Source organism: Medicago sativa, chromosome 4 (genome assembly GCF_051527215.1).
Source record: "Medicago sativa cultivar Bolivia chromosome 4, Bolivia_mono, whole genome shotgun sequence".
NCBI lineage: Eukaryota > Viridiplantae > Streptophyta > Magnoliopsida > Fabales > Fabaceae > Medicago > Medicago sativa.
In genome coordinates, this window is record NC_140752.1 from 98,137,532 (window position 1) to 98,148,533 (window position 11,002).

Below are 11,002 nucleotides of genomic sequence, written 5' to 3' on the forward strand. Positions count from 1 at the left end.
CATGAAACACATCATGCAAGTTCGAAAGATGTGGTGGCAAACCAACTCTATAAGCCACCGTGCCAATTCTCTCCGATATCTGATAAGGACCAATAAACTTTGGAGTCAACTTCTTGGACTTCAATGCACGACCCACACCGGTCATAGGAGTGACTCTCAAGAACACATGGTCACCTTCTTGAAACTCAAGGTCTTTTCTACGCTTGTCATGATAACTCTTCAGTCGACTTTGCGACGCTTTCATATGCTCTCTTATCATCTTGACCTTCTCCGTAGTCTGCTGAACTATTTCAGGTCCTAACACAACACTTTCACCCGACTCAAACCAACATAAAAGAGTCCTACACCTTCGACCATATAAAGCTTCGAAAGGTGTCATACCAATACTCGAATGGTAACTATTGTTGTACGTGAACTCTATCAGCGGTAGATGACTATCCCATGCTCCACCTTGCTCAAGCACACTCACCCTCAACAAATCTTCTAATGATTGAATCGTTCTTTCCGACTGACCATCTATTTGCGGATGATAAGCCGAACTCAACTTCAACTGAGAGCCCAAAGCTTCTTGCAAGCTTTTCCAAAATCTCGAAGTGAACCTCGGATCTCTATCCGACACAATACTCGACGGGACACCATGCAACTTCACAATATTATGAATATAAATCTCCGTCAACTGAGCTACTGAATAAGTGATATTAATCGGAATAAAATGTGCCGACTTCGTCAATCTATCGACAACGACCCAAATGGCATCATGCCCTCTTTGAGTGGTTGGCAAACTCGTCACAAAATCCATGGAGATGATATCCCATTTCCATTCCGGCACATCTAATGGTGTCAACAAACCAACAGGCTTCTGATGTTCAACTTTCGATTTCTGACAAGTCAAACACGCATAAACAAATTGTGCGACATCACGCTTCAACCCAGACCACCAAAACAGTTTCTTCAAGTCATGGTACATCTTTGTAGCTCCCGGATGGATACTCAAGCTACTTCTGTGACTTTCTTCTAAAATCAACTTTTTCAATTCATTATTATCAGGGATACAAATCCTGCCTCGGAATCTCAACACTCCTTGATCATCAACCTGAAAATGACCATCTGCATTCTGGTTACTAGCAACCATCAAGTCTACAAATTTCACATCAGCTTCCTGGACTCCTTTGATACTCTTTAAGAAATCATTATTAATTTTCAACATACCCAACTGCACACTCTGAGGTGCCAATTCACAAACAATACTTAAGTCTCTAAACTGTTCCAGCAATTCAAATTCTTTCACCATCATAGCCGACATGTGCAACGTTTTCCTACTCAAGGCATCTGCAACCACATTAGCTTTACCCGGATGGTAATTCAAGCCAAAATCATAATCTTTCAACAACTCCAGCCACCTTCTCTGTCTCATATTCAACTCCTTTTGATCAAATAAATATTTCAGACTTTTATGATCACTAAACACTTCAAATCTGGAACCGTACAAATAATGTCTCCAAATTTTCAACACAAAAACCACAGCCGCCAACTCTAAATCATGTGTAGGATAGTTCTTCTCATGTATTCTCAATTGTCTCGAAGCATAAGCCACTACCTTGTCATCTTGCATAAGCACACCACCTAAGCCCAACTTGGACGCATCACAATATACAACAAAAGGTTTATCTGGCTCTGGTAAAATCAAAATTGGAGCCGTCGTCAATCTTCGCTTCAACTCATTGAAATTACTCTCACACTGAGCATCCCACAAAAAAGCTCTACCTTTACAGGTCAACTGAGTCAATGGAAGTGCCAACTTCGAAAATCCTTCGATGAATCTTCTGTAATAACCAGCCAAACCAAGAAAACTTCTAATCTCCGTAACTGACTTAGGAGTCTCCCACTGTGATACCGCTTCAACCTTCGACGGGTCAACTGCAATACCACTACCAGAAATAATATGGCCAAGGAAACTTACTTCACTTAACCAGAACTCGCACTTTGACAACTTTGCATACAACTTCTTTTCTTTCAGCACCTGTAAAACAATCTTCAAATGTTCTGCATGCTCTTCTTCAGTCTTAGAATAAATCAAGATATCATCAATAAACACAACAACAAATTTATCCAGAAAAGCATGAAAAATTCTGTTCATATACTCCATGAACACACCAGGCGCATTAGTAACACCGAAATGCATCACTTTATATTCATAGTGTCCATACTGTGTCCTAAAGGCCGTCTTTTACATATCTTCATCCTTCACCTTAATCTGATGGTAACCTGACCTCAAATCAATTTTACTAAACACACGTGCAACCACTAGCTGATCCATCAAATCGTCAATTCTCGGAAGTGGATACCTATTTTTTATCGTCACTTTATTCAACTGACGGTAATCTATGCACAATCTCATGCTACCATCCTTCTTCTTTACCAACAACACCGGCGCTCCCCATGGTGAGACACTCGGTCTTATAAATTTCTTATCAAGCAATTCTTCTAACTGCTTCTTCAATTCTGCCAACTCGGAAGCTGACATACGGTAAGGAGCCATCGACACAGGCTTCGTACCCCGCACAAGGTCAATTGAAAATTCAACCTCCCTCTCTGGTGGAACATCTGGAATCTCATCAGGAAAGACTTCAGGAAATTCATTCACAACGGGCAATCTATCAATTATCGACTGATTCTCTACAGACAAATACGCCATCAAAGAAAACATCAAGTTTCCATCATGCTCTAACCGCTTCAGCTGCTTGGTAGATAAAAATTCTGCTCCACTCTATTCTTCAGCAGAAGAAAAGTACACCGTCTTTCTAAAACAATTAATATGCACATGGTTATATTCCAACCAGTTCATACCAAGAATCACATCCATACCCGTCAACGGCAAGCATACAAGATCAACTTCAAAATCCCTACCATACATGGATATAGGGCAACTCTGACAAACAAACGAAGTGGTTACTGAACCCTTAGCTGGAGTTTCAACAACCATTTCCACAGGCATACTTGACATAACTAGACCCAACTTATTTGCACAATCAACATCAATGAAACAATGTGTAGCACCAGTATCAATAATAGCAATTAAAGGAGTACCATTAAAGAAACAAGTACCTCTGATAAGTCGATCTTCATTAGCCGTTTGTGTACCGGCCAATGCAAACACCTTCCCACTAGTTTGAGCTTTCTTAGGCTTCTTGCACTCAGAACTAAGATGACCCTCCTCGTCACAATTGAAGCAAACAATGTCACCACGCTTGCACTCAGCTATTGTATGCCCTTTCTTGCCACAACGATAACACTTCTTCTCATCCCGTTGAGTACATGCATTACTCTTGTGGCCTTTCTCACCACATGTATAACAAACTATCTCAGGTTGAACATTTCTTCCTTTGGGTTTTCTTTCCTCATTCACCCTCTGTTTGCCCTTGTCAGCAGGGGCACTGTAAGGCTTCAGACGACTCTGTTGTCCCTTACCTCTACGGTCACTCATCACCTTGTAGTGAGCTTTGGTATCATCTTCATAGATTCTGCATATGCTCACCAAAGCAGAGAAGTCACGAATCGGCTGGTAACCAATGGCTCGCTTAATATCAGCACGCAAACCATTCTCAAACTTTATGCACTTAGAAAATTCAGCATTGTCTCCAGTATAGTGTGGATAGAACTGAGCCAGCTCCACAAACTTGGCTGCATACTCTGTCACCGACATGTTTCCTTGCTTCAGCTCAAAGAACTCGATCTCTTTTCTTCCGCGAACATCCTCAGGGAAGTATCTGTTTAGGAACTCTCTCCTAAACACAGCCCAATTAACAACCGCATCACCTTGCTCTAATTCAGGTAAGAGGCTCACCCACCAGTCATCAGCTTCCTCAGCTAGCATGTGCGTACCAAAACGCACCTTCTGATCATCAGTACATTGCATAACCCTGAAAACTCTTTCAACCTCTTTGAGCCATGTCTGTGCTCCATCAGGGTCGTACCTTCCTTTGAAAGTAGGAGGATGATTCCTCAGAAAAGCCTCCAACATTCTCACCTCAGCATTAACACCAGCACCAGCATTTTGTTGTTGTCCTATAGCTTGGGCCACAGCTTCCAATGCAGCAGCCACCGCATCATCGTTTCTTCCAGCCATTCTAGTTCTTTTATAACAGATAAAATATGCAGCCTCCAGGTCTCTACTCTACATAACAACAAAAATCAGCACAACTAAGACAATATAAATTGTCAAACAACTCTACATGGCTCGACACGACTCTACTAATTGGCCGGACGGACCGACCTGCTCTGATACCAATTGTAACACCCCGTTCTCCCAACAACGTAATATTAATTAATTTAATCAGAGTAGACCAACAACGGAGTGTCACACTGCTAATCAAAATTTCATAAATAGAAAATAGCTATTTATTTAAACCAATGTTTAAAATATCTCCAAAACATGCAGCGGAATAATTCTTTAGAAAATACAATTTCAACCAAATCCAACGTCAATGAAAATCTTGGCACAAAGGCCTCAACATATTCAACATTATTTTCGACAACGATAAACTCCATTATTAAGTCTTTTACAAAAAATATGATACATAAAAGAAATGAAGAAAACGAAAACATTCGCGACGAATCCCCATCCTAATATGTATCAGAGCCCTATACACTTAAGCCTACCAAACCTACAAGCCGTCAGTACCTGCAAGTTACCCATACGAAGGGCAACGTTTTCAAGCAGAAGGGGTGATAAACTTATCCAATAATAATAATATATAATTCATCAAATTAATGAAAACAACAACATATCACATCATGCATCATTAATAATGTATATAAAGAATACATATAGCAACAACATAATCATTTTCAGCAACAAAGAGCAGCAACAACAACAACTTCATTATCAACAACGACACCGACAACTCGACAATGCGACAACGGCAACAACAACTCGACAATGCGACAACGACAACAACTAATGCATCATGCAGGTGGTACCAATCTACGCGCGTTGAATGCTAAGCATTCCAGGGCATAAGCCCCCAACAAGTTGGATGGTTAAAGCATCCCAGGGCATAAGCCCCCAACAGATGAATGATAAACATTCCAGGGCATAAGCCCCCAACGGGTTGAATGATGAACATTCCAGGGCATAAGCCCCCAACAGATGAAAGTATGCAAATGGACTCAACTTGTGTATATCAACATACAACTTCAACAGCGACTATAACAACAACATATGTGCCTAAATAATTATGACACACTCCCCAACTTCGACATCAGATGATACAACAACTTCAACAACGGGTAAGGAATCAAGGTAGCATAATAGAATGCATTTTATACAAGGATTCACATCATTCAACTTTCATATATAATTTTTACATCATAAACAATTCTTAATAAATCAAGGGAGCATATTAAAATGATAAGAATGGACATCTGGTGCACGAAACAAAATTCAGAAAATGGTAGTACATATCAGGGACGCTTTTTAGGACGCTTTTGGGACGCTTTCGCGTCCTCTGCAAAAGGGGTAGGACGCTTTCGCGAGCGAAGCACGCTTTCGCGTCCTAAATGTCGAAACTCAGAATGTGGACGCTTTTTGCACGCTAATGGGACGCTTTAGCGTCCTCAACTATTGGATAGGACTCTTTCGCGCCAAATGGACGCTTTCGCGTCCTGCTTCAGGTTTCAGAAAAATGCTGCGATTTCAACATGGTTTCACCCAAAAGTCCCATCTTTGATCCCTTAATCACCCAAATGGTTTCACAAACATGTTCGTAGGTTCAGTAGACAACATGGAAAACAAAACAACATATAATCATGAAATTCCACAACATAATTCATCATAATTCATCATTTATCATAACTCATCTAACCCTAAAATCAAGAACAATAATTCATCAATTTTCAAAATTATATACCATGATTATTGAAAGGAATCCCACCCTTACCTTAATTCAGCAAAAATGAACGAATAACTACAACAATCGATTCCTTCCTAGCTCTCTCTTGGTTCTTCTCCTCTTTCTCTCCAAAAACCAGTTTTTCTCAATTGTACGTGAAAATGTTTCTGTTCTCACTTTTCTTTCTTTTACTCCCAAAAATATAACTCTTTTCTTTTCTCACTTAACTCCCTTAATTTCTATTTAATTTCTACTTAATTCCCATTAACCAAAAATAAATATTATTTCTACCTATTTCTATTTCTCCTATTATTTCCACAAATAATAAAACAATATTCATTCAAATAAAACACAACTCCATAAATCATATAATAAAAAAGCATCACAACATGTATCACATAAAAATCATATAAAAATATTCACACATCTACTAAAAATAATAGAATTAAAATGGGGTGTTACAGTGAGATCTTCCACTTAAGCCAAGAAAATCTTCACACATAACCAGAAGGTCGAACTCTTCAATAACAAAAAAATCCTGAAGGTGGAAAGTCAAACAGGCTTGGAAGGAAGACGAGTGAATTTGAAGCGCGTGCAGATTTATGATATCACGTGAAGTCCTATAAGAAGTGATTTAATCTCAGCCCTTTATTTTAATTCAACAACTAATATTTAATACTCTCATCCTCTCATTATAAGACATCCTCTCATTTGATACATCCCCTATATATATATATATATATATATATATATATATATATATATATATATATATATATATATATATATAGGGTTATGTTACAAGACACCTTCATAAAAAGTAGTGTGGTGTCTTTTATCAAGTCACACCTCAAGGTGTGATTTTCACTTTTTTAGTTATAACTTTGATAAAAGACACCTTCATAAAAAGTAGTGTGGTATCTTTTATCAAGTCACACCTCAAGGTGTGATTTTCACTTTTTTAGTTATAACTTTGATAAAAGACACCTTCATAAAAAGTAGTTGGTGTCTTTTAACAAATGCTCATAGAGTAACTTGATAAAAGACACCTTCACAAAAGGTGTCTTCTATCATAACCCATATATATATAAATATATATATATAAGAAGATATCATTTTTGGTGAATGAGGACCATTGGTTAGTAATATCTCTTCTTAAGATGGCATTTTTCAAATGAAGTGGCATTGGTTAGTAATATTTTTTAAGAATAACATACTTTTCTAATTAGGACCATTTGGTTGTGTAGTCATATGACATCTTTTTTTTTTTTTTTTTACTAATAGTTATACGAAATCTAATAGTATAACATCTCTATTAAATTATTTTCCTTCTTGCTCTTTCACCCAACTGGTTGTCACTCTCCATAACAATCTCTCAAGCATTTTTTTTTTATGTGTCTCTCATTGTGAGTGAGTGAGTGTTTGGTGATTAATATATTCCATTTTTCTTTTTCAAAAAATATTACGTATTTATAAATAATTTAGAAGTTAAAACTCAGAAAGTAAATACAGAAAAATCGCATATTTTTCCTAAAATTGATTTAGGAATAGTCAGTCTATTAAGAAAATAGAGCATACTTGGAAGGAAAAAACAAAACAAATTTGTGCGGAGTATTAGCAATAATATGGGTGTTAATAATAGTACCTCATTGTGGCCACCTACTTTGGGTTTATATGGTCCAAACAGTCTAGTCTAACCCAAACTGAAAAAGAGAACTAAAAAAAAAATGACGTAGAAAGAAAGAAAATAAAAAAGTCGATAAAACAAACACACATCACACAATCCTTGGTGCTTTTGCAGCGTCGCGAGGTAGCAGCGGCGAACAAATTCCGATTACTGCGTCTATTCATTCACAAGGTAACGTTCCTCCTTCTTCCGTTCTTTATTTCATAGATGAATTATCACTCATTCTGAGATATTATCTATTGTTACTCTCGTTTTTTGGATTCCTCTTTAGATCTGATTTCTCTCGCTTTTCGATTTCATTTTCTGATTCTTTGCTCCGACCAATTTTATCTCTTCAAAGTTTTGTTGTTGGTGTTATGAAAATTTATTGAATATTTTGGGTTTTGACTTTGCATTTAGAACCCAAATTTAGGTTTCTAGCATGTTTAGATTAGCTAAATTTAGGTATTATTTTTTTGTCGGCTGGAAGAAAATTGACAGACCAATTTGAGTTTCACTCTTAAACAATTATAATTCGTGTTGGTCATTTCACATAAAATTAAGAAATGTAATTAATTTTGAAAAGGAATTATAAGTGATTTTACAAAATTAACTTATGGAAAAGATAAATTAAAAGAAGAATGAGTAATAAATAGTTAAGTGTATAACTGAAAAAGTAACATCAATGCATAATGGCATTCTATAACTACGGCAGTTTTTTTTTTTCCTTCTAAAAGTGACTTATAAGTTTGGACGGAAGGAATAATATGGATGGGGAGTAGTGTAATAGATCGTTTACCTTGTACCTTATTGTACATTTGTCTTTTGCAGATGTCGAAGTTGCAGCAGTTGACATCAAAAGCGTGTCAAGCGTCCCAATTTATAACTAAGCATGGAACTTCTTACCACAAGCAGCTGTTGGAGAAGAACAAGGAATACATTCAGGATCCTGCTACAGTAGAGAAATGCCAACTTCTGGCCAAGCAACTATTTTACACTCGCCTTGCTAGGTTTTATTTTAACCCTTTCCTTATTAATAAATCTAGCTGGATTTAGTGTTTAATATTCGCTAATATATGTACTTGTTGGCCTATTGATTGTAAGTGATTTTATTTTTTTTTTGCATTTTGATGTCGGTACATTTCTAACTGTCTACCCTTCCCTCCCTTTATTGACAAGGGAGAAAGTCCTGGAGAGTGAGGTTTCAAGTTTTGAACCTAATATGTTGATTGTTCAATCATATTAGTTGAAACTTACCCTTGAACTACAAAGTTAATGGTCAAATACTCAGTGTTATTGTGAAACATATTACTTTTGTATTAGATTAACATCAAAACATATTACTTTTGTATTAGATTAACATCAATATTTTAGTATTTGCTAGCTATGTTGTCAATAGCGTGCTATAGCGGAATAACGTATCCGTGGTAGGATTTGGAACGGACCGCACGGTGCTTTTGGCCCACAAACCGCAGTCAGCAATAGTGGTGGTTGCAGCAGCCAATTACAGTGAATTTGCGGCCCCAAACTGCTATCGTGTCTGCTAGTAGGATTTTAGAGCAAAATTCCTCAATTTTTTTTTTAAACTGTTTTATTAAAGAGTAAAAGGGTAGTGTTCTGTTCTTCATTTTGTTGTGTTATGCGCACAAACAATCGTTATGTTCTTCTGCCTACTTTTAGTTTGTTTCTATTATGTTTTTCTTCTCTTTTTAAGTTTTGTTGTTTTGTACTTTAGGTTCTTTAATTATTAAGTATGATGGGCTCCATAATTTCGTGTATTTTTCTATTTTTGAATATTTATGCTTACTTTGTACACTGATTTTTAGTCATTGCAATAGCAGCTATCCCGCTATTCGATATACCACTATAGCATTTTAGGGGATTGGTGCGATGCTATCTGGGATTAACAACACAGTTTGCTAGTTATTATTATACAGTATAAAAGATGATCGGGTGATCGTGTGGTCGACATGAATCCTTTCTTAGCAATGAAGTCTTAGTAATGTAGTGTGATGCAGCCCTTAGTTAGTTTAGAGTTCACAGTGTTGTTAATGCATAGCTGAATTTGACAAATCGTTGCTGTTTCCACAATAAGCTATTTAGTACAAAATACTGTGAAATAGCAATGCAGTGTTAGTAATGTAGTGTGATGCAGCCCTTAGTTTAGAGTTCACAGTGTATTTGACAAATCGCTACTGTTTCCGCAATACGCTATTTAGTACAAAATACTGTGCAATAGTGGCTATAGCGGCATTATGACACTGTTGCATAGTGGAACTTGAACAAACTGCTATTTTTCACTATCCACAGTTGACTACACCTGTGTTCAGTGTTGGATATCATAGAGTTCAGGCCATGAATTAGGGTTCATGTGATCTGATATATGATCAGAATTCTGATACTATGTTGAATTGAAACATCAGAAGGTATATGTTGAATTGAAACATCAGAAGGTATATTCTTAATATTGATCAGAATTCCCATGTGGTGCTTTTTAGAGGCATTTCCGTAGTTTCTTCTTTTAGCTATATGTATAGCAAATCTATTTTATTTTGTGCTAATTCAGTTCTTGTGCGTTCATATAAGTTATAACTCATCAATCTTTTGCAGTATTCCAAATCGTTGCGAGTCCTTTCATAAGGAACTTGATTATGTCAAGCAAATATGGAAGAATAAGCAAGATTTGAAGATTGAAGATGCAGGTATTGCTGTTTTGTTTGGCCTGGAATGCTATGCATGGTTTTGTGCTGGTCAGATTGTTGGAAGGGGATTTACTTTCACAGGATACTATGTCTGATAGTAACCACTTTATAATGTTCGATTTAGCGGGCTCTATACTCCTAAAGCCAGGAGTACTGTCATTTATAACATTATGTTGATTTTGGGCATTCTACAAGCAATTTGTCATTCTTTTCTGTGAGGAAAAAAAGGTTGAGAAACTAGTGGTTAATAAGCCTCAGTAACCTCTTGTATTTGAAGCGGGATATACAATGCATTCTTCTTTTATCATGTTAGAAAGCTAGCGGATAATTATTTTCCTGTAATTTTTTTTAATCATTTTTGCCATTTTTAATAAATATTAATGTTTTTAGCTATGCATGAAATATTACAATGAATTAAGGCTCCTTTTAAAAAAATGATGAATTAAGGCTAGCTTAGTTAAATACTGAATATGTAGTACCAGGGGGTTTAAACAAGCTGAGTTATTTGGGAAGATGTGAACTATTCAAATTTTACTCCTTAATATTTGAAATATACGACTTTGATACCTCTCACTACATTGCAATGACATAAATATTTTAAATCTGATGCTCATACATGAAAATTTCACTATGTTCATCACATATCTTTGTTTACTGCATTTTATGTATGAAAAGCACTCAATTATTATACTAAATAAATACTATTACTGTAGGTTGATTGTTTTAATTCAATCATTTGTGTG

General features: G+C 36.5%; 1 protein-coding gene and 1 pseudogene across 1 annotated transcript; one reads left to right on the top strand and one right to left on the bottom strand.

Moving 5' to 3' along the window:
• Positions 1-1,373: 1,373 nt before the first annotated feature.
• On the bottom strand, positions 1,374-4,696 carry LOC146934437 (uncharacterized; annotated as a pseudogene).
• A 2,972-nt stretch (positions 4,697-7,668) lies between these two features.
• Positions 7,669-10,661, top strand: LOC146934438 (uncharacterized). Its single transcript, XM_085706333.1, has 3 exons — positions 7,669-7,749; positions 8,389-8,567; positions 10,168-10,661. Exons 2-3 carry the CDS (start codon positions 8,389-8,391, stop codon positions 10,352-10,354), a joined length of 366 nt encoding a protein of 121 aa, XP_085562459.1. The 5' UTR covers positions 7,669-7,749; the 3' UTR covers positions 10,355-10,661.
• The last annotated feature ends 341 nt before the right edge of the window (positions 10,662-11,002 follow it).